At 51.7% G+C, this 22,301-nt stretch overlaps 3 protein-coding genes and 1 long non-coding RNA gene across 7 annotated transcripts; 3 read left to right on the top strand and 1 right to left on the bottom strand.

Moving 5' to 3' along the window:
• Positions 1-70: 70 nt before the first annotated feature.
• LOC103690858 (uncharacterized) lies at positions 71-2,842 on the top strand. The gene is made up of 3 exons (XR_015634512.1): positions 71-583; positions 2,125-2,323; positions 2,654-2,842. It is a non-coding gene; the product is annotated as an uncharacterized LOC103690858 (long non-coding RNA).
• A 2,850-nt stretch (positions 2,843-5,692) lies between these two features.
• On the top strand, positions 5,693-7,732 carry Pcp2 (Purkinje cell protein 2). 2 transcript variants are annotated; one of them, XM_087578185.1, is made up of 4 exons: positions 5,693-5,783; positions 6,094-6,208; positions 6,393-6,517; positions 7,548-7,729. In XM_087578185.1, the coding sequence occupies exons 2-4, from the start codon at positions 6,154-6,156 to the stop codon at positions 7,665-7,667; spliced, it is 300 nt and encodes a 99-aa protein (XP_087434311.1). In that variant the 5' UTR covers positions 5,693-5,783; positions 6,094-6,153; the 3' UTR covers positions 7,668-7,729. The 2 variants fall into 2 exon arrangements, with proteins under 2 accessions (XP_087434311.1, NP_001100586.1); NM_001107116.1 differs by lacking the exon at positions 5,693-5,783 and adding an exon at positions 5,957-5,992 and having other exon boundaries at positions 7,548-7,732.
• Positions 6,851-9,517, bottom strand: Pet100 (PET100 cytochrome c oxidase chaperone). 3 transcript variants are annotated; one of them, NM_001195245.1, is given in 4 exon segments: positions 6,851-7,886; positions 8,399-8,431; positions 8,600-8,686; positions 9,464-9,517. In NM_001195245.1, coding segments are annotated over 4 exon segments (231 nt in total). In that variant the 5' UTR covers positions 9,491-9,517; the 3' UTR covers positions 6,851-7,802.
• Positions 9,518-9,749: 232 nt separating this feature from the next.
• On the top strand, positions 9,750-21,786 carry Xab2 (XPA binding protein 2). Its single transcript, NM_139109.2, is given in 19 exon segments — positions 9,750-9,846; positions 12,789-12,937; positions 13,214-13,337; positions 13,623-13,820; positions 15,286-15,420; positions 15,514-15,678; positions 17,375-17,519; positions 17,797-17,948; positions 18,035-18,154; positions 18,241-18,372; positions 18,454-18,585; positions 18,683-18,796; positions 19,994-20,156; positions 20,261-20,451; positions 20,610-20,732; positions 20,824-20,995; positions 21,210-21,339; positions 21,463-21,572; positions 21,656-21,786. Coding segments are annotated over 19 exon segments (2,568 nt in total). The 5' UTR covers positions 9,750-9,795; the 3' UTR covers positions 21,718-21,786.
• The last annotated feature ends 515 nt before the right edge of the window (positions 21,787-22,301 follow it).

Raw genomic sequence — 22,301 nt, 5'->3', positions numbered from 1 at the left:
GGGGCGTGGCCCCGCGCGTCATCCACGTGGGCCCCACCCCGTGGGCTCGAGTCACGCCCCCCTGCGCACCTGGTCCCGCCTCCGGGTCCTCTGTTCTCGCCTCTAGGAAGTTCGGTCCCAGCAGCACGCACCACTTCGTTCCACTTCAGGGGAAGGCATAGTGACAGGGACTCAAACGGGCAGTCGCCAGTCTGTGTGCGCCCTCGAGGAATCCTTCATGGAAGTCTTAAGTTGTTCCCTTGCTCGCACACACTGGGATCAGTTTGCCTAGCGCGATGGCAGAGCGGTAAAAATATTCATCTTGCCCGGCTACAAATACCACCTTGTCCAGAAATGCTTCCGTCTGTGATATAGTGTGCCCACTCAAAGGACAGCGGGACTTTCTAAATCTGGAACTCTACAACTGCCTTCTGGGAGCCAAAGACTGTAGTACAAGCTTGGGTGACATTTGGTAGACTTAGGAGGGAGTCCACGGGAGACTCCACTATGTACTAGGCACCTTGCCTGTGCAGTCTGCTCTCAGTCAACATTCTGTAAGAGCCCCGTGGTGAAACAGGAGCCTAGATTCGAGGACTATGACCACGTACGTATCTGTGCCTGTTCATGAAGGAATGCTTCTCAGTCGTTTTCATTAGTATATATTATTACACATGGTAATGTGTATCACTAAGACATTTTCATACATGCATATAAAGTATGTTGACCATATTCACCCTCATTCCCCTCTAATGCCCATTCTCAATTATCCCTTTCCCCTTCCCAACTAGCGCCCCTTCTACTTGTACGTCTGGCTCTGTGTGTGTGTGTGTGTGTGTGTGTGTGTGTGTGTGTGTGTGTGTGTGTGTCAGAGAGAGACAGAGACAGAAACAGAGACAGGACAGACAGACAGACAGAGACAGACAGACAGAGGATCAAACTCAGGATCACACGTGTATTTAATAAGTACTTAACCACTGAGCTACAACTCCGGCTATCTGTTACAATTTTATGACTCTAAGAACCACACCCATAGGGTGACAATTGCATCCATGTGTGGACACACAAACAGATCAAACACACTTACACATACGGTAGGCGATTCGAATTAAACTCAGAATCTTGAGACCTGCTTCCACTGTTTCTCTAGAGAGGAGCTGACACCCTGTGATATAGAAGGTACAGTCTCTGTATCAATCACAGACGTGAGGTTTCAGATCCGACGGGTGACAGTTGTGGATGTGGGTTTGCTCGTCTGAACTGATTTCTTGATAATGCTTAGGTCTTCCAGGTAGGGCTAGGAGTGGAGCTCAGTTGGTCGAGCCTTGCCTACTACGCACAAGGCTCTGGGTTCCAACCCAGCACCACATAAAACAATCATAGTGCTCTGCACATGTAATCACAGCAACTTCTAGAGGCAAGGAGGATCAGGAATTCAAGTTCATCCTTGACTACGTAGCTTCTGAATAGCCAGGTTCGGCTACGTGATACCATGTCTCAAACAATCCTAAGTGAAATAAAGAAGGATAAGCTACAGGTAAATGTGAGGGTGGCTGACAGGAGCAGGAGTGGGACGTGCCCAACATGAGCCGGAAGTGGGTAGCAGGAGTGGGGAGTGGCTGACATGAGCAGAAAGTGGCAGTGGCCAGACTTCTTAGGTATGCCAAACTAGAGTGAAAATGAGGACCTGCCTGCTCCAAGGTGTGGTTGAGGAGAATTTGATTGTAAATACAGGGGAGAGTACATCCAGAGGCATCTAGAAGAGTCCAGAGCAGGGAGAGAAAGTAGATTAGACATGCCCAGTAGACTGAACTGGGCCGTGAGAGGAGAGACAGGAAGAGCAAGAGGAAGAGAAGAGAGGGGGACATGCTGACCAAGAGAGCCGAGACTGCTCAGGAGAACAGAGAAGAACCAATGGCTGGGTTCTATAGGAGTCAAAAGCTGGAGGGGGGAAGTGAAGCCCCTAAGCTGGAGAGGTTTATGGTAGGGGGCAGGAGAGAGACAAACAGAGAGGCTACAGGTACTCAGTAAGCTTGGAGGCTATCGTGTGCTTGGGCATGCTGATAGGCATCTAGCTCACCGGTTTAACACTGAATTTTATTTGGAACCTGACAAAACTAACCTATTTCTTTTTGATGGGTGTCTCAGGTCAAGACAAGACTTATGCCGAGAAAAGACGTTCTGCCTCTCTGTTGGGGTACCGTTCCAGTCTTCTTTTCCTTTGAAATGGGGTCGCACTGAATCACCAGGTTGGCCTTGGGTTTGTAATCCTCCTGCTGTAGCCTTCTGAGGAACTGAAAATACAAACCTGCACCCACAGGACCAACCCATGAGATCTAAGTTACAGGTGAACAAGGACGGCCAGCCACCCTAAGTAGGACTTGGGACCTCTGGTGGTTTGAATAGGTATGGCCCCCGTAGATTCATGTGTTGGAATGCTTGGTCCACAAAGTGACACTGTTAGAAGGTGTGGCCTTGCTGGTGGAAGTGTCTCTGTGGAGGTGGGCTTTGAGGTCATATATGCTCAAGGTATGGCCAGCGTGGCACGTCGTCTCCTGCTGGCTGAGGATCAAGATGTAGAACTCTCACCTCCTTGCTGCCATGTTCCCACCATGATGATAACGGACTAAACCTCTGAAACTGTGAGTCAAACCCAATTAAATATTTTCTGTTATAGGAGTTGCCATGGTCAGGGGCTGGAGAGATTCCTCAGTGGTTAAGAGCACTGGGTTCAATTCCCAGAACCCACATGTCAGCTCACCACAGCCTGCAACTCTATCTCCAGGAATTCCGACACCTTCAGAAAGATACATGTGTAGGCAAAATGTCAATGCACAAATATAAATAAAGGTTTAAAAAAAAGAATTGGCATGGTCGTGGTACCTCCTCCTAACTAAGACAGGGACCTTCCTTTCTTTCTTTCCCTTCCTCCTTTCTCCTTTGACAGCTTTGTTGAAAAGTCATTCACAGGGCCAGGGAAACGGCTAGTCCAGGAAAGGCACTTTCTGCCAAGGCTGATAACTTCAGTTCAGCCCAGGAAACTACATGCTGGGAGAGAGAACTGAGTCCTGAAAGCTGGCCTCTCCATATGTGTCATGACACTAAAGTACATCAAGTAACAACTTTCGGCATATTAAAGTGTTCTACATCTATTGCCGTAACGCACTTGGTTGTCATGTTAGACCTGAGAATTGTGAGGAGGAAAACCCAATCCACAACTGTCTGACTAAAGCAAGCTGTATTTGGGGTGCACCCAGGACTGGCCAACCAGCTGCCTCTCCACACGTCAGGACTTTAGAGAGCAGCCCTGCTGGCCTCTTCTCCCTTTTATAGAAGAGATAACGTGTTTGCAGGGGCAAGAGGTTGGTCCCTGTAAATTATCCATTGTCCGAAAAGACAGTGACGGGAAAGGAATAAAAAGGATGAACATCTTTATTCATCATTGGAATGGTGTCACGGGTTTAGTGTATGTCTTAAAAACTCAAAGTTTACATCAGGTCTAAGAGACAGGAACTTATTCTTTTTTTTTTTTTGGTTCTTTTTTTGGAGCCGGGGACTGAACCCAGGGCTTTGCGCTTGCTAGGCAAGCGCTCTACCACTGAGCTAAATCCCCAACCCCGGGAACTTATTCCTAACTGCAAACAGAACCCTTAACCTGCTAGGTATATATTTCCTGTTTTGGTCCCATGATTATTTGAGACTGGGTGTCCTTATGTAACTCTGGTTGACCTGGAGCTTCCTATGGAGTCCAAGTTGGCCTTGAACTTGCGATCTTCCTAACTCAGCTTCCTGAGTGCTGGGGTTACAAATGTGTGTCTCAAAGAATGGACAGTGTTCCTGAGAACAATGCCAGGAGATCCAGGACAGTCAGGGCTACATTTCAAGAAAGGAAGGGCCAGGGTTGGGGATTTAGCTCAGTGGTAGAGCGCTTGCCTAGCAAGTGCAAGGCCCTGGGTTTGGTCCCCAGCTCCGGGGAAAAAAAAAAAAAAAAAAAAAAAAAACCTCAAAAAAGGAAGGGAGAGAGGTAGAGAGGGGGGGGAGGAGGGATGGACAGAGGGAGGGAGGGAGACAGGTGGGTAGTAGGGGTGGGGGTGGGGGCTCAGTGGTTAAGAGTACTGATTGGCTTCTCTTCCACAAAACCCAGGTTCAATTGCTGGCTCCTACATGGTGGCTCACAGCTAGTTATCCATGGCTCTGGGATGAAAATGCCCTCTTCTGATCTCATGAGCACATCACATATTTGAAAAGCAAAATATCCATATTTGAGAAATAGATATAAAAATAATTCTGAAGTCAGGACATTTGATCCCAGCCAGCCTAGCAACCCAGGAGCTCGAGGTCTAATTTTTCAGATCATGTCTCAAAGATAAAGCTGGAGAGCAATAATACAGAAAGACACCTGATGTCGACCTCTGGTCTTCACATGAGCATGCACGCACCACATGTGCACACACACACACATACACATACACACAAACACACACACACACACACACACACACAACCTACGCAAACCCTACCTCACTTGCCCCAAGTGAAAGAAAAGTTCCTTTTTAACTTTATTTATTAAATGTTTTTTTAAATTTTGTTTTATTTTATGTGTATGGCTGTTTTACCTGTATGTATGTATGTCTGTACAGAAGCCAGAAAAGAGCAATAATCCTTAGAACTGAAGTTACAGATGGTTCTGAGCTGCCATGTGGGTGCTGGGAATCAAACCTGGTACTCTGGAAAGGCAGGTAGTGCTCTTAGCCTATGAACTACCTCTCTGTCCCAGGAAAAGAAGCTTACTGGTCTCCTGAGAGATAGGAACAGGCTCTCAGAGCACGGTCAGAAAGCCACAGCTCTTCCATGAAATGGTCAGGGGCTTCCTGCTCCATGCAGAAATGAGAGACTGAAGGCAACTCGACCTGACATTTGAGGGGCAGGTAAACAGGAGCGTCCAGGAGTCTCCTTCTGGGTAGCCTTAGGGGCACTGCAAGACCTCACAGGTGGTCAGTAGCAGGAGCCAGGTCGGCTGGTGTGTCTGTGGTGAGGGCAGGGATTAGGGGAGGAGGCCTGGACCCCAACTTCTTCCTTGGCTATCCTCCCACAAATGTCACCTGCCTTACAGTGGATGAACTCACAGACAGGAATGGGATGCCTTGCGTGGGACATCCTGCAGGTTCTACTCTCATGTTGGTTGGTTTTCAGCATTGCCCTGCCTTTTTCTCACTTGAGAATCCTCAAGGTCCTGTGATCATGGCTGGGTCTAGTGAGGTCCAAACCTAGACTGCCCTGCCCCCTACACCCATACCCAACTCAGCATCAGTGTGGATCAACAATTACCCAGAGATCATCTTTCTGGGGCTTAAGCAATGGTGGGAGCAGATGGGGTATGAGCTAGGGATTTGGGGATGCTCCCCCTCCCCCCACCTCCTGGCCTTTTAAAAGGCCCTCTCAGGTGTGGGGGCCCTGTCAGAAACCAGGAGAAAAGTATAGGAGAAACACAAAATGGATCAGGAAGAAGAAAAGGGAGAAAGAGGCTTAGACCTTCAAGACAAGGTAAGAGGGTTCTGGTCGACTCCACAAGTAGCTTTTTGAAGTCTCAGCACCTGTAATTGACAAGATTAATTCATTTATAGGACATCTAATTAGCAAGCAAGTCCCTGGGGTCCCCTGACCCAGTTACCATAACACATAGGGGGTTTAGGTAGGAAGGGTATAAGAGCCCCTCCTCAGGGCAAATGAATAGATTCTTAGTACTGTCCCCCAAGAGGTAGTAGGTGCTAGGATTTAGTGGGGTACTTCTGAGCCCCATTTCCCTGGTAAGTGTCCCAACCCCCAAACCAAGTCAAGTCTGGTCTCAATCTAGGACAGTGGTGGAATACTGTCCCGAGAGGCAGTACCATGTGAAATTGTGCTGCAGGCAGGGGCCCCAGGCCGAGAGGTAGGGGGTTGGGGGAGTCAGGGACAGGTCAGGGAAAGAGACTCAGGCTTTCATTTAGAGAAAATCTGCAGACCCGTGAGGACTATGGTGAGAGCAGAGATGGGGAGGCAGGTGCTGGTTCAGGTGGAAGCTGGCTGGAAGACAGAGAAGGCACAGACCCAACTAAATCAATCCTGTCTGTCCTTAAGGCAGGTTCACCTGACCAGGAAGGCTTCTTCAACCTGCTGAGCCACGTGCAGGGCGATCGGATGGAGGAACAGCGCTGTTCCTTGCAAGCTGAGCCAGGCCAGACCCCAGAAAGCCGTGAGCAGGGGATGATTGGGGTGTGTGTGTGTGTGTGTGTGTGTGTGTGTGTGTGTGTGTGTGTTGTCTGAGAAGCAAATGTGGCAGGAATGTAGGGATTCTGGTACCTTGTGGATCTTGGGGCTTGGGGTGGGGAGCTCATTTGGGGTCTGTATTCATGCCCACCTGTCTCTGCTCTGAGCAGAGGGTGGCCCTGCTCCAGAGATGGACAACCTCATGGATATGCTGGCCAACACCCAGGGCCGCCGCATGGATGACCAGCGTGTAACAGTCAATTCCCTGCCTGGCTTCCAACCTATTGGTCCCAAGGTAGGTGATGTCCAGACAACCCGTGGAGACACGTCCCGGTGTAGCTGGTGTAGCTCTCTAAATCTATGCTCCATCTGTAGCCAGATAGGACAGGATCCTATCTCTATACCTGTCTTGAGCTTTGAAAAGGGAGAGCCCAGATAGAGATAGAAAGTGCCACAGGCTTAAGGTCAGGCAGGACTTACGACAGTGTCAGAGCTGTGACTGTAAAGTACAGTTCTTGCTCCAGCATCTGTATATTTGGGAGAGGCCACGCCACGGGGAGAAGACAGGCAGTCTCCCTGGGAGGAAGGCATATGAATGTACACACGTATATATCAATGAAGAGCATGATTCTGTTTGGGGGCGTTCCACTTTATTGTTTCTGAGACAGGGTTTCATGGAGCTCTGGCTGGCCAACGATGACCTTAAACTTCTACTTTTCCAACATGTACATCCTGGGTTCTGGGATTACAGGTGCGAGCCACTGTGAGTGATTTATGTGGTTAGGGATGGAATCCGGGACTTTGATGCAGTCCCTATTAACTGAATCCCGGCCCTGGCCCTATGTCTGTGTACACTGGCAGACACGTTCAGAGGTCCATGTGCAGATGGGTACACGTGCAGGTAGAAGCCAGAGGTTCTTCGGGAGTCATCACCTTGTTATTTGAGATGGGATCCTCCACTGCCCTGGAACTCACCAGGCAGATCAGGTTCCCTAGCTAGGAAGCCCTAGGGACCCTCCTGACTCTCCGTCCTAAGCACTGGGATTACAAGTGCCTGAAGCCACACCTGGCCTCCCAGGATCCAAATGAGATCTTCAAACGAGCACAGCAAGAATTGCAATGACTGAGCTATATTCTCAGCGCCCAACATCTGTTTTAGTATGTAGACCAGGGTGGCTTCAAACTCGAGAAAATCCTCCTGCCTCTGTTTCCTGAGTACTCACGACCACCCTGATTGGCAGACGTAAAGACATGTTGTTTGGAGGTGCCCCTGACTTGCACTTTCCGTGGTCCCCTCCCACCGTCTGACCCTTCTTCATCCACAGGATGGAATGCAGAAACGACCCGGGACACTCAGCCCTCAACCCCTGCTCAGCCCGCAGGACCCTGCTGCTCTCAGCTTCCGCAGGAACAGTAGCCCCCAGCCCCAGACACAAGCTCCCTGAGAGTTCCAGCCACCCTGGGCCTCCCACTGGCCCCTGAAAGTAATAAAATACTTGGCACTAGCGACAGAGAGTTCAGTGTGTGTTATTTCCTGGGGGGGGGGGGGGGGGTGTCTGGAACTTGAGGAACTGAAGGTCTCAGGAGCTCTGCTGGGCAGCTTGAAGAAGTCTTTCTTCCCTCTGCTTCCGGATCTTCTGTTTAAATTCCTCTAGCTCCTGGCGCTGGAATGGGGAGAGGGGTGTGATGGAAAGGAAGGAGGGGTATAGGCCTCTGGGCCTGGACTTACTCACGTTACCCTCCCTTTGGCTTTAGAGTCCAGTATTCACACTAGGGACCCCACGCCAATCACAACCACCATACACACGTGAGTTCAGCTTTATCCCTCAGGGAAAAGGTCATTTACGAAACCATTTGTGCCCTCCCCCTCTTTTTAAGATGGGGTCTCATATACTACAGGCTAGCCTTGAGCTCACTGTGTGGCACAGAACAGCCAGAATCCTCCCCATCCTCCTGCATCCATCTCCTGAGTGCTAGAATGCTGGATTTACGGCTACCTCTCCTGTGATCATGGGTATATACCATCACAAACGGCAAGAAACTTTTACGGAGACAAGGTCCCAGGCTAGTCTGGAACTCCTACTCCTTCCACTTCCACTTCCCTATCTAGGGCTGAGGGTGAAATCTTCATTTGGGATAAAGTGACCCAGTCCCTTAGGGAGAACAGGTTACTGACCTGGCCCTCTTTCTCTCGTGGCCACAGCTCCCTCTGTGGAACAAAGTCACAGGTGAGAACATAAGGCAGGAGAATCCAGAGCCCCACATCCAGAACAGGGTTGGCTCATGGGAGGCAGACAATGGACCCCAATAGCAAGTTAGGGCCTCACACCCTCCTTTCCCCCAGGAATTATCCAGCCAACACTTTCTTGATACCCACCTTGCGCTGGACAACATAGTCCTCGAACCACTCAGCCTGATTGGAGATCCAGAACATTACCACGGGGAAAGTGAGGTAGAGTGACATCTGTAAAAAAAGGTGTATGGGCAGAGCCCAGAAGTCACCATCGGAACACAGGGAGATTGCTGGGAAGCCCAAAAGACAGATCTATCCTCCTACACAGGTCAGGAGCTCAGCCTCAGGGGCTCTCTGGGAACCCCAGAAATCCTACCAGGAGAACAGAAACCTGAACGTAAAGACTAGTCTCATGATCAAGCAGGTTTTATTCGTAGTAGTAGTTCTGTTCAAGCCTCCCACGCGCGCGCGCACACCCATACACACACACACACACACACACACACACACACACACACACACACACACACACGTGCACAAAGGGGTAGAAGAGAGGGAAAGGAAGAGCGAGAACAGTCCAAGGACTCCTGCTACAAAGACATATCCTTGAGACGTTATTACCTCCCAATCTGATACCCGCCTGTAGCATTTCACACAGAGGGACCTCATTTTTCAAATATATTCTCTTAAATCTAGGAATCTGCCTATCTGAGTTCCATTATGAACCCTAGGCTCTCCTTCTGGAAATCCAACTCTGGATCCGAAGCCTCCCTTCCTTGAAACACCCTCTTCAGCTCACCCAAGTCTGAGATGCTTCCTCAGACCAAACCCAGACTCTTCATTCTAAGCCCCCATATCTAGTGCTCCTTCTGCTGGGGTTCCAATACAAGTCTCAGACATTTTCTCTGTAGGACGCCCACCCCCTCTGCGTTTCTTTCACTTCCAAGATCTATTTTCAATTTCTGTAAGATCCTGGGTCCAGATGTCCAACCCCCAAAGCTCACTGACCCGAAACACCTCCAGTTTCACCCCCATGTCGCTCTTCGGTTTTACGAAACTATTTCCGCCCAAAGACGACTCTCCAGCATCACAAAATTTCATTGGTGCTTCTCAAGAGCAGACACTGAAGCTGAGTGGTCAATAACTCGCGCTGCGACGTCATCTTTCGGCGCCCAGTGACTTCCGGTCACAACCTTAACTATACAAAATTTAATAGAGCAGGCCGTGCTGTCAAAGTGAGGTGCAGCCAATAAAAAACGGGTCTGTCTCGGAGAGGGCGGTCATTCTGTGAGTGACGCCACTAGAGCACGACTCTCATCTGTACCTGGAGAGCCAGGAAGATGGTGGTGATGGCGCGAGTTCCGCGTCCCGAGCGGCCGGATCTTGTTTTTGTAAGTCTGCAGCGAGGTGAAGGGTGGTTCCCGAGGGAAGATCCGAAGCTGGATCCCTTATAGGATTGGAGTCTGGCTCTCGGGGGAGGGGACTAGGCCCCAGACCAGACTAGGCCCTTATGGGGCAACATGTCAAAACACTAATCAGGCCGGGAATAAAGAACCGGATCCTTCTTGGCTTGAGTGAGGAGCTGCTGTTGAGGTTAAGGTTTTGACATCTCGGGCCGAAAGAAGTGAGGCCAGTAGGGGAATGGAAACGACATGGATTTTGATAGGCACAGTGACCAGATTAGAGTTCTGGATTCTAGATAACAGGTTGATGTCTGGGGCTACAAGAACCTTGAAGTATGAAGAAAAGACTAGTGGTGTGGATAGCCACTGGGATTTCACCTAAAAACGTGAAAATAACGGTGGCTGAAATAGAGGTTTCATGTTTAAGCCACGTTCGTAGAGTTAAGAGTTAAGGCCATAACCCTCCTGTGTGTTTTTGAGTTACCGGGATTTAACCAAGGGTCTTGTGTATGCTAGGCAAGCACTCTGTGATTGATCAGTACCTGCGCATGCGGGCACGTGAACACACACACACACACACACACACACACACACACACACCCCACCACCACCTCCTGATAATAAACCCTTTAGCTTGCAAGTTCTGAGGCAGAGCTAAGCTCAAGTACAGACTAGTGAGATCCTGATGGGCCAGAAGTTTGACGAAGTAGGTGACTTAAAGTAAAGACTTAGTTACCTAGTCACCTTGGTCGGAGGAGGTGGTTCAGTTAATTAAAGTGCTTGCTTTACAAGCATGGGACCTCAGTTCAGAACCCTACATGCAATGCCAGTGAGAGACCCTAAAGCACAAAGCAATTGAGGAGGACTTCTGGCCTCCAACTGCATCTGCTCCTGTGTGTGCATACACGAATGCTTTGCTTTCAAGACAGGGTTTCTCTGTGTAGCCCTGGCTGACCTTGGACTCTGTAAACCAAGCTGGCCTGGAACTCAGAGATCTGCCTGCCTCATCCTGAGCACTGGGATTAAAGCCCTGCTCCAGCACAGATGTGTACACACAGAAAAAAAATAGTCTTTGTTTGAGATAGTATCTCAGTATGTGGCCCTGGCTGGCCTGGAACTTGCTGGAGATCAGACTGCCCACCAACTCATGGATATTACATATCTGTCTCCTGAGAGGAGGCTGGAAAAAAAAATAAAAACTTTAAAACTTTGGGTTGGGTGTGGTAGTGAATGTTTTTGATCCCAGAACTTGGGAGACAGAAGCAGGTGGATCTCTGTGAATTCAAGGCCAGTGTGAATATACATAGTGAATTCCAGGACAGCTGGAGCAAATAGTGAGACCCAAGTACAACAAAACAAAATTTTAAAATGTTATTATGTGGGCCTGGTATGAAGATAGGTCTGGTGAGGATGGTGTAAGCAAGAGAGATCAAAAACCTGATGTCTGGGAAGAAGTGTGTTATGCCTGGACCTAACTGGCTGTTTATGGCAGTGACCTGGGACCTGGACCTGTGCTCTCTTGTTGTGAGAGTCTAGGGATTATGGGAGGGCATAGTAGAGAATAATGGATGGTGAAAATATTCCATACTCCCTGTATGTATGTTTGAAATTGTCAAAACTTTTTAGAGGGTGAGAATTGGGGCCAGGGAGTGGGATTTACTGGGCAAAACTGGTATCTGGGCAGAGGTCTCATTAGCCACTAAGAGGTCTGTGTGGGCGGTTGGGTGCTGAGGGTCGAAGGTCTGAACTAACACTGTAGCACAGTAGTTCTCACCCTTCCTAATGCGACACCCTTCAACACAGTTCGTCGTGTGGAGTGACCCCAACCATAAAGTCCTTTTCATTGCTACTTCATAACTGTAATTTTGCTACTGTTATGAGTCATAATGTAAATATCTGTGTTTCCTGGTGTTCTTCGGCAGCCTGTGTGAAAGGGTTTTGTTTTGGTTTTTGGGTTTTGTTTTTTTTTTTTTTGTTGTTGTTGTTGTGGTTTTTTTTTTTTGTTGTTGTTTTGTTTTTTTGGTTTTTTTGTTCTCCAAAGGCATAGCGAGCATAGGGAGGAATCATATGCCTGGGACTTTGTTGTGTTGCGTCTGTTTGCTCGTTAAAGATGTATTTTTAAAATCATGTTTATGTGTGCGTCTTTGTGTAAGTATGTGCACGAGAATCCACACAGGCCAGAGTCTGGAGTTAGAGGTAGTTACGAGCTGCCTGGCATGAGTGCAGGGAACTGAGTTCAAGTCCCCTGCAAGAGCAGTACACACGCTTAACTGCTGAGCCATGTCTCCAGCCCTGTTTTGTTTAGGTAGAATGTGTGTGTAAGTGCATGGCTTGTGTGTGTTTGAGGGGAAATAGACATCTGCTGATTTTCAGTCGCTCCCCATCTTACTTTGAGACAAAGCCTTCTCAGTGAACTTGAGGCCCACTGGCCAGCCAATGAGCTCTAGGGGTTTACCTATTTCTGTTTGCCCAGCATTGGGATTTACAGATACATTCTGCTCTGCCTGGCATTTTCATGAGTGTCAGAGATCTGAACTCAGGTGACCATGCTTGTGCATACCGACTGAGCCATCTTTCTACTTCTATTTGTTTGTTTGCTTTTAATTTTAATATGTGTAAGAGTTAAGTCGTGTGCCTGCCACCATGTGCATGTGGAAAGTGGAGGACAATTTAAGGAGTTGATTCTCTCCTACCGTAAACTCGGGCCCTCAGTCTCTGTGGCAGGCGCTGCTACCCACAGGGCATCTTACCAACCTTCCTCCCATCTGTTTTATTCTTTGAGTCCTTTTTGTTGCTAAGTGACAGGAGTGTAGGCTTGCACCACTGCCTTTTGAAAGGGCATGGGATTTCTTAGGAGCCCCAGTATGGGGTGTGACCCCACCGAGACTAAGACAGGCTGCTCCTCTTCTCCCCTCCCCTGACCCTGGCAGGAGGAAGAAGACCTTCCCTATGAGGAAGAAATCATGAGGAACCAGTTCTCTGTCAAATGCTGGCTCCGCTACATCGAGTTCAAACAGGGGGCCCCCAAACCCCGACTCAATCAGTTGTACGAGCGGGCACTGAAACTGCTTCCCTGCAGGTACGAATGGCCCTCCCTGCGCTACCCCGCTCACCAGCTCCCATCCCTCCACATCCAGTCACAACACAAGTGCCAGTGCGGCCAGGGGAACGCTGTGTACTCCTCTACTGAAGCACAGCCCCTGAGCGGTCACACCTACCCTCATGTCCGAGTCTTTTACTTCCCTGTGAGATCTCTTGCCCTTCCTCAGTCCCCCTTTTCACCACGGTAGCCTCTGGGACAAAACAGGGCTCTGGGGTTCCATAACCCGTCTTATCTGTCTTTCCTGCTCTTTAGCTACAAACTCTGGTACCGCTATCTGAAGGCACGCCGGGCGCAGGTGAAACATCGCTGTGTGACTGACCCTGCCTATGAAGATGTCAACAACTGCCATGAGAGGGCCTTCGTGTTCATGCACAAGGTGGGGATCTGGAGAGGGGTGTGCGGGCGAGCGAGCGCACTCCTGGGAACTATTTCCCCAGTGAGATGTAAGCAGGCATCCACCCCTTCCTCACAGTGCTCCAACAAAACCAAAGTGTTCCATGGGCTTGGGGAAACTAATGAATCTCCTGGGCTTATTTACAGAGCCTGGTCACAGAGCCTGGGTGGCAGGTCGTTGCCTCCCTGCTGCTCTTGTGCCCTAGATATGAAGCGGAAGGAAGCCACGGAGCCTGTGGCCCAGACCTATCACCCTTCTTTATTTCAGATGCCACGTCTATGGTTAGACTATTGCCAGTTCCTCATGGACCAGGGCCGAGTCACACACACCCGCCGCACCTTTGACCGCGCCCTCAGGGCACTGCCCATCACCCAGCACTCTCGCATCTGGCCCCTGTATCTGCGTTTCCTGCGCTCTCACCCGCTGCCTGAGACTGCTGTGCGAGGCTACCGTCGCTTCCTCAAGGTGAGCACCAGTTCTGGGTTGGCTTCCAAGCGCGGCTCATGGGTAAGGGCCTGCGTGCAATGAATAGGCTGAGGAAGAGGCTCCAGTGAACATGTACAGTTTAGTCATGGTCTCTTTCTGTGTGTGTGTGTGCGCGTGTGTGTGTGTGCGCGTGCGTGTGCGTGTGTGCGTGTGTGTGCGCGCGTGCGTGCGTGCGTGCGTGCGTGCGTGCGTGCGTGCGTGCGCACAGGCACCTGTGCACCCGTGTATGTGGAAGTCCAAAGTTGACACTGGGTGTCTTCCTTGATTACTCTATTGAGGCAAGATCTTTTAGGGAATCCAGACTAGATTTAGCCAGTTCTAGCTAGCCCCACAGATCCCCTTTTCCAGTGCTGCCACAGTTACTCAGTGTTTATGTGAGTTTAATGGATCCAAACTCCAGTCCCCATGCTTGCAAGGCAAATGCTTTATACCCTGAGCTAACTCCCAAGCCGGGTAATTTATTATCTCCAGTTTTCAGGTAATTAGCTTTTAGCTTATATCCATGTGACAGTGGGCATAGAGATGAGAGCTAGGTACACCATGCATAAGATGTCCTGCACAGGATTTCAGTCCAGGGTAAGCACATGCATGACCTAACTATGTGAAATAGAATAAAACCACAGCCATAGTAAGAGGCGGGAATTGCAGGCAGAACATTGTGTGTTCACGGCAGTGATGTCAGTTATGGGAAATTTCTTAGCATGGTGCTGCTTGGGTGGCAGTTTGTGACAGCAGCAGGTCCTTCCCTGACCATCAGTGTCTAAGTTGGACTGCCTAGAACTTGCATTGGACAGTGTTGGGGTTGGGGAGGTGACAAGGCTAAAGGAAGGGCCAAGGGTGGACCACTCAGGACCGAGACTGAAGGTCCAGACTAGATTACTGGCTTGGTTTCTCTTCCTCTTGCTGTAACAAACCACCCTGAGACAGTCTAAGGGAGCGGGCTTATGTCGGCTCACAGTTTAGGGGTACAGTCATCTAGAAGAGAAGGCAATAGAAGTTTGAAACAGCTGTGACTCCATGCTCAATAAACAGCTATTCACACACGCGTCTTTACACAGAAGACTGCCCAGGAAATGGTCCCATTCATAATTAACAGTCTCCTCATGTAAGTTAACAGAATCTAGATAATCTCTCCTACACATACGCTAAGTTCATCTCAGAAGTGATTCTAGAGTCTGTCAAGTTGACAGTTAACACTAACCATCATAAGTTCTGTAGCCACGCGAGGCACATGGTATCAAGACTGACCCAAAGGAACCAAGGCCAGACCAGTGAGGCTCAAGGCTGGAGTATTGGCTTCAGGCTGGACCACCATAGCACTGAGGCTGGGTTAACGGGGCTGGCTGTGTGTGAGGGGGTGCGGGGGCGGTGACTATAGCAACTTAGAAGAGAGACTGCATGTCCTGCATCTCCCGTCACCTTGAGTGGGGTGGGTGTTCTCCAGCTGAGTCCTGAGAGTGCTGAGGAGTACATCGAGTACCTCAAGTCCAGTGACCGGCTAGACGAGGCTGCACAGCGCCTGGCCACAGTGGTGAATGACGAGCGCTTTGTGTCCAAGGCTGGTAAATCCAACTACCAGGTGGGTTCCCCAGAAAATGGAGACTGGGTGGGTGAGAGGTATCTTCCCTCTTGGACCAAGACTGAGATGTCCCCCATACCCTGTATCCTGCAGCTGTGGCACGAGCTGTGTGACCTTATCTCCCAGAATCCAGACAAGGTACAGTCTCTCAATGTGGATGCCATAATCCGTGGTGGGCTCACCCGCTTCACCGACCAGCTGGGCAAGCTATGGTGCTCCCTGGCAGACTACTATATCCGCAGTGGCCACTTTGAAAAGGTACGTGGGTGCCTAGACCTCAGCTGTAAGGTGAGTCTCAGGAGGACACACAGAGTGCACGGGCAGGACAGAAGCGCAGATACGCTGTGTGTGACACATCACACACGCACACATTTGCCACCCAAGTAGTGATGACGGGCACAGTAGCCCTGTAGACGGGAACCTTCGGGACAGGCTGACTCTGTCTGGTCCTCTCACATCCTATCCTGCTGCGTAGCCTGGGAACTTGCTGGCTTGAACGTCCTGTTTGAGAGCTTGTTTGGAGGAGTGCAGCCGCTCACTTACCCGTAACCCAAACCAAGCTTCTCCATTCAGGGAAGGTGGTCCTTTTCTACTGACTCAGTGCCGTAGCATGCAGCTTTGGGAGAGCTGTACGTGGGGCAGTGAGGACAGGAAGAGGACAGCCACCTTCCCAGTCCGATCAGCTGGATCAGCTCTAGCACTCAGTGAGTGACAGATGTCTCCACCAGACTGCCCTCGCAGATGTCGCCAAATGTCCCTGTTTGCAAAATGAGGATGTGCCACTTCTTTTTTTTTTTTTTTTTTTTTTTTGGTTCTTTTTTTCGGAGCTGGGGACCGAACCCAGGGCCTTGCGCTTCCTAGGCAAGCGCTCTACCACTGAGCTAAATCCCCAACCCCAGGATGTGCCACTTCTTACCTGTAAGGAACTGGTGCAGGAACATTGGCAGGGTACTCACCAGGTGCCTGATGTGAAAAAATTCCCCTCAGATTGTATTGACTGTCTGTCCTTCCATCTTGCTGTCTAGAAACATGCTGGGAACAGGGGTTGGATGGGACTCTGAGAATCTCTATAGGACTAAACTGGGGCTACTATGGTCTTTGGAAACTGGGGAGGAGGCCTGGAGTGACTGATGTCAGGGGACTGGGATTTGCAGTGCTGGGCTGGGCGAGGCAAGAGGCTCCAGCAAGAGAACAGCAGCTCACAGAGCCCGTTGACCTAATGCCTGCTGAAGACATGGGGTAGCGAGGTAGGGACGGAGAGAGTCTAGAGAACACAAGCTCGCGAAGGGGTCAGGCAGCCGTTGGAGGAGACAGGCTGTGTTATGTGACATTCTCGGGTGAGACAGGAACAGATGTCTCTTCACAGATAGGTGACTTATTTCATTTTCTAAATGTGTGCACATAGCAACCTGTGGACTTATTGGGCTTCCGTACATGAACATGGGTGAGGGCTAATTAGAGGAACACGGAATGACTCAGAGTAGCTGCCCCAGTGAAAACCCACCGCAGCTGGGAGACAGTTCACAAAAGCTGCGTCCTTGGACCCTCCTTCCTGACAGGCTGGGCCTTAGGGGTTGGTTGGAGAGTCCCCTGTTCAGCAGTTGTTAGAGTTTATGTAACTCGGGGAGGGGCTTGGGACTCTTGCGTTTCATTTACTTTCTGAGCCTTCGGAGCCTCCCTCTCCCTCCAGAACGGGAAGTTGGAATTAGGGAGAAATGGCTTCACAGCAGGCCGAGCTTAGGGTTCTGTGGGGGGAGCTGGGTCTTGCTGCCCACCTGTTCCCTCTCGGGGGCCAGTTCTGACGGAGGTGTCTCCCTTGACTCCTGATTCGGTGCTTCAGGCTGGCAGGCAGTGCAGGGCATGGGTCAGCCCATGGATGCTGGCAGTGGGTGTGTGGGTGGGCTCTCGTGCCTCTCCTCTGTACTTTTCCTCACACCATATCTGAACCCCACAGGCTCGGGATGTGTATGAGGAAGCCATCCGCACTGTGATGACCGTGCGGGACTTCACCCAGGTGTTTGACAGCTATGCCCAATTCGAGGAGAGCATGATTGCAGCGAAGATGGAGACTGCCTCTGAACTGGGGCGTGAGGAGGAGGGTGCGTGCAGTGTGGACTGTGGGCTTGGGAGGAGAGGGTTGAGTTCCTAGCCACTGGTGTGGAGCAGCCTGTCAAGGAGAGGTGGGATGGGCACTGGGGCCTAGATATCCTAGAGTAGTCTTAATTGCATACAGTCATGGCAGGAGGGCAGGTGCTAGGTCCATGGTGGCTCTTTAGGTCTACAACACTGGGCTTGGAGGGAAGGAAGTTTAGGACAGAAGTAGACAATGCCATCACCTCCAGTCTCCCTGGCTTCATGAACATATTTGACTCCTAGATGATGTGGATCTGGAGCTGCGCCTGGCCCGCTTTGAGCAGCTCATAAGCCGGCGGCCCCTGCTTCTCAACAGTGTCCTTCTGCGCCAGAACCCACACCACGTCCACGAGTGGCACAAGCGTGTAGCCCTGCATCAGGGCCGCCCTCGGGAGGTGTGTGATGTCCCGAACCCACCCTCCCCTGCCCCGTAGAGTTGCCATGCCTGCCCTGCCCTCACTGTGTGACCTTCCTGCTCTAGATTATCAACACCTACACAGAGGCCGTGCAGACAGTAGACCCCTTCAAAGCCACGGGCAAGCCCCACACCCTGTGGGTTGCATTTGCCAAGTTTTACGAAGACAACGGACAGCTGGACGATGTGAGTGTGCCGTGTGCACATCGCATTTCACCAGGGGACTGGGGGCCAAGTGGCAGGGCCTCACCTCGTCTCTGCCATTGCCACAGGCTCGTGTCATCCTAGAGAAGGCCACCAAGGTGAACTTCAAGCAGGTGGACGACCTGGCAAGTGTGTGGTGCCAGTGCGGGGAGCTGGAGCTCCGGCATGAGAATTACGATGAGGCATTAAAGCTGCTTCGGGTAAGTTTGTGAAGACCGGCCAGGGCTGTGAAATGGGGCCCAGGACAGCCCCTCAGTGCCTCTGTCACTGTCTTTCCACAGAAAGCGACAGCTTTGCCTGCCCGCCGGGCTGAGTACTTCGATGGTTCAGAGCCTGTGCAGAACCGTGTATACAAGTCGCTGAAGGTGTGGTCCATGCTTGCCGACCTGGAGGAAAGCTTGGGCACTTTCCAGGTCAGCTGCCACGGGCAGGAGTGAGGGGAGCTGGTTCTCAGCCCACGGGCAGGGGTGAGGGGAGCGGGTTCTCAGCCTGACCTGTTTGTTCCTACAGTCAACCAAGGCAGTGTATGACCGAATCCTGGACCTGCGCATAGCCACACCACAGATTGTCATTAACTATGCCATGTTTCTGGAGGAGCACAAGTACTTTGAGGAGAGCTTCAAGGTGAGGCAAGCCCTAAGGGTGCGCAAGGCCAGGGCACAGTAAGGCACTTCCTCCATGGTCTACAGGTGTCCACTTGTCTCAGTGTCCTCTCACTGTCACTGTGTGTACATGGTGTTTAGGTCCATGGGGACCACAGGGTGGGGACTTGTATAGTTCTCGTTGTTGGATCCAAATGTCTGACAGGAGCGGTTAAGGGAGAAGAGTTTATTCTGACTCGGGCTCACAGAGGACATCGTCCACTGAGGTGGGCATGGCATGGCAACAGGAACAATGTGTGGCCTCTGCGCTGCGTCTGCAGTCGGGAGCACAGGAGGATGAGTGTGGGGAACTGGCTCATTTTCTCCTTCTTCGGTAGTCTAGGATCCCGCCCCACGAGATGGTGCCCACCCCCATTTAAGATGGTCTCTGCTGTAGTAATGTGAGAAACATAACCCTTTGCAGACATAGCTGAAGTCTGCCTTAGGTTGTCCTAGATCCTGTTAGGCTGACAGCAGTGACTGTCACGGGGAAATGGCTTTTCCTTTGGCAGTGTAAACGTGGAACCAGAACTTTTGGGCATTCAAAGCAGGAGAAAGCTCGTACCACTGAGCAACGTCTCGACTTTGATCTCTTGTAAAGCCACCAGTTGTGTCTGGTTGGGCCTACACTAACCAGGTCATTTTAAGTCCTTTTCCTCGTTTCCAAAATAAGTGCTTGCATGGTAAGGCAGTGGACATGAGGGCCTCCGCAGGCGAATGCTGTGGAAGACGGGTACCTCTCCCATAGCCAGCTCTGTGTCCTCCAAGTCCTTGGGTGAAATGGAGCAAGTGTGGGAGCCGTATGTGCAGCTCCCCTTGGTTTCTGTTCAGGTGATGGGGTGTGGGTCAGTCAGTGTGGCCATGGGTATTTCTGTGTCTGTGGTGGCCATAGGCAGATACACAGGTAGGGAGGTTGCGTCTGTCCATGTGTTCCTAGTCCTTCTGTCCGGGAGTACGAGTGTGTCTGTAGAGCTTAGGAGCGACCTCGTCCGTGAGGTATCAGACTGCAGAAAGTCCCTGCTCCCCTGCCTTAGGTCCTTGTTGTTGGCAGAGGGAACCAGTGACTGACATACTTACATGTGCCATGATGGAGGGCTGGGCAAAGAAGGGGTCCTGGGCAAGCTCATGGAGACATGAGCCAAGGCATCTGGATGCTAACCCATGGCTTCCTTGGAAACAGGCATATGAGCGTGGCATCTCGCTGTTCAAGTGGCCCAATGTTTCCGACATCTGGAGCACCTACCTGACCAAATTCATCTCCCGCTACGGGGGCCGCAAGCTGGAGCGTGCACGGGATCTCTTTGAGCAGGCACTAGATGGCTGCCCACCAAAATATGCCAAGAGTGAGGAGGCTGCGGGCTGTCCTGGGACATGGGGACATCATAAGAAGGGATGAGCAGCACGGTTGAGCTCTGCACTGCTAACTGGACCCTTGTATCATGGGCAGCTTTATACCTGCTTTACGCACAGCTGGAGGAGGAGTGGGGCCTTGCCCGCCATGCCATGGCTGTGTATGACCGTGCTACCAGGGCAGTGGAGCCAGCCCAGCAGTACGACATGTTTAACATCTACATCAAGCGGGCTGCTGAGATCTACGGTGTCACCCACACTCGCGGCATCTACCAGAAGGCCATTGAGGTACCCACCACCAGTGACCTGGTATGGGGTTGGGGTCCATGCAGGCAGGAGGATCCCAGAAAGCCTGCCTGCATGGGATGAGTGGCAGAAGGCTGTCCTGAAGCCAGGTACTGGGACCCCTTTCCCTTAACCCTGCTCCCCCTGCCCCATGGTGCCAGGTGCTGTCTGATGAGCATGCCCGTGAGATGTGCCTGAGGTTTGCAGACATGGAGTGCAAGCTCGGCGAGATCGACCGTGCCCGGGCTATCTACAGCTTCTGCTCCCAGATCTGTGATCCCCGGGTAGGGTGTGCCCAGTGTCGCGGGGGGAGGGTGGGCAGTGGGGATGCTGTACCAAGCACCTGGCTCACTGATGTGCTGCATCCCACCACAGACAACTGGGGCATTCTGGCAAACGTGGAAGGACTTTGAGGTCCGGCACGGCAACGAGGACACCATCAGGGAGATGCTGAGGATACGGCGGAGTGTGCAGGCCACGTACAACACTCAGGTCAACTTCATGGCTTCGCAGATGCTCAAGGTGTCGGGCAGTGCCACGGGCACGGGTGAGCTTCTGTAGCCTTCCCTTCCTATGATGGCTAGGCCACGCGGAGCAGTGTGTCTGCCCTGTCCCGGAGCACTCACTGCCCGGCCTAGGCCTCCTAGCTCTGCCAGCATTTGGAACCAATCCTGAGAATGGCTGGGGCTGGTCTGATGTGCCTTGCAGAGGGCCTGTGGTCTGACGCTGACCTTCCCTCCCTGCCTGCCCCGCACCCCCAGTGTCTGACCTGGCTCCCGGGCAGAGCGGCATGGATGACATGAAGTTGCTGGAACAGAGAGCAGAACAGCTAGCGGCCGAGGCAGAGCGGGACCAGCCCCCCAGGGCCCAGAGCAAGATCTTCTTTGTGAGGTGAGGGCAGGAGCGGGGTGGACCAGTCCTTCTTAGGAAAGGGGTGTTCCAGAGAAGCTGCTGGAGGCAGGAGGGGTCCACTGAAGCAGCTGACAGCCACCACCTTCCCTCTCCAAACCCCAGGAGTGATGCATCCAGGGAGGAATTGGCAGAGCTGGCTCAGCAGGCCAACCCTGAGGAAATCCAGCTGGGCGAGGACGAGGACGAGGACGAGATGGACCTGGAACCCAATGGTCAGTGGCCAGCCCCAGGGCCAGGGTTAAAGCAGATGGGCCTCCCCATCCCACCCCCACCTTGACCTTACTTTCCCCCACAGAAGTCCGACTGGAACAGCAGAGTGTGCCAGCTGCTGTGTTCGGGAGCCTAAAGGAAGACTGAAGCCTCCACACTTTCCCCTCCATGGTCTCTCCCCCATAACTCTCCCTCTAATACAACCCCTCTTTGTACATCACTGTCTCAACCTTCCTGCCGCCTGCCCAGGTGCCTCAGGGCATGCTAGCTTAGAGCTGCCTGGATCTCTGCACTGATTGGCTGGGACAGGAGGTGGAGTAGTCAGGGGATGTGTCGTGTGGACAACCTGCCCTCACCCTGCAGAGCCAGTTCTGGACGCCGCAGGGCCAGTTCCCCAGCCCCACCCCAGGCCTCTTGTCAGGCCTGCCCTCCTTGAGCCCGAAACCAAGGGGCACCAGCCTCACTTACGTGGGAGTCACAGCTCTAGGACTTCACAGACCCATGTGCCTCCGTGTAGTAACAGGCCCCAGGAGCCTACTAGCAAGGTGCTTGTGTCTCTGGCTAAAGGCCAGACAACCAGGCCTGGTACACAGGCCACATCCAGGGTGGAGCCCTTACAGCTTAAGCTCTGGGAAGCCATTAGTGGCCTCTGGACCATTAAGGGGCTTTGGCATCAGGGGACATAATCAGATTTGTGTGTAGAGCCGGTCACACAGGCTGCCACGTGAGCA

This window comes from Rattus norvegicus, chromosome 12 (genome assembly GCF_021556685.1).
Source record: "Rattus norvegicus strain SHRSP/BbbUtx chromosome 12, alternate assembly SHRSP_T2T, whole genome shotgun sequence".
Taxonomy (NCBI): Eukaryota; Metazoa; Chordata; class Mammalia; order Rodentia; family Muridae; genus Rattus; species Rattus norvegicus.
Note: the sequence above shows the minus strand (reverse complement) of the source record. Positions and strands in the feature narration are given on the sequence as shown.

Excerpts from the sequence above, each read along its gene's own strand:
- Pet100 (XM_087579329.1), bottom strand. The coding sequence starts at position 8,686 with ATGTCACTCTACCTCACTTTCCCCGTGGTAATGTTCTGGATCTCCAAT. Across the intron at positions 8,432-8,599 it reads ACTATGTTGTCCAGCGCAAG|AGGGAGCTGTGGCCACGAGA; the intron begins GTGGGTATCAAG and ends TTTGTTCCACAG. Across the intron at positions 7,887-8,398 it reads CACGAGAGAAAGAGGGCCAG|CGCCAGGAGCTAGAGGAATT; the intron begins GTCAGTAACCTG and ends TCCCCATTCCAG.
- Pcp2 (NM_001107116.1), top strand. Across the intron at positions 6,209-6,392 it reads AGGCCAGACCCCAGAAAGCC|AGGGTGGCCCTGCTCCAGAG; the intron begins GTGAGCAGGGGA and ends TGCTCTGAGCAG. Across the intron at positions 6,518-7,547 it reads TCCAACCTATTGGTCCCAAG|GATGGAATGCAGAAACGACC; the intron begins GTAGGTGATGTC and ends CTTCATCCACAG.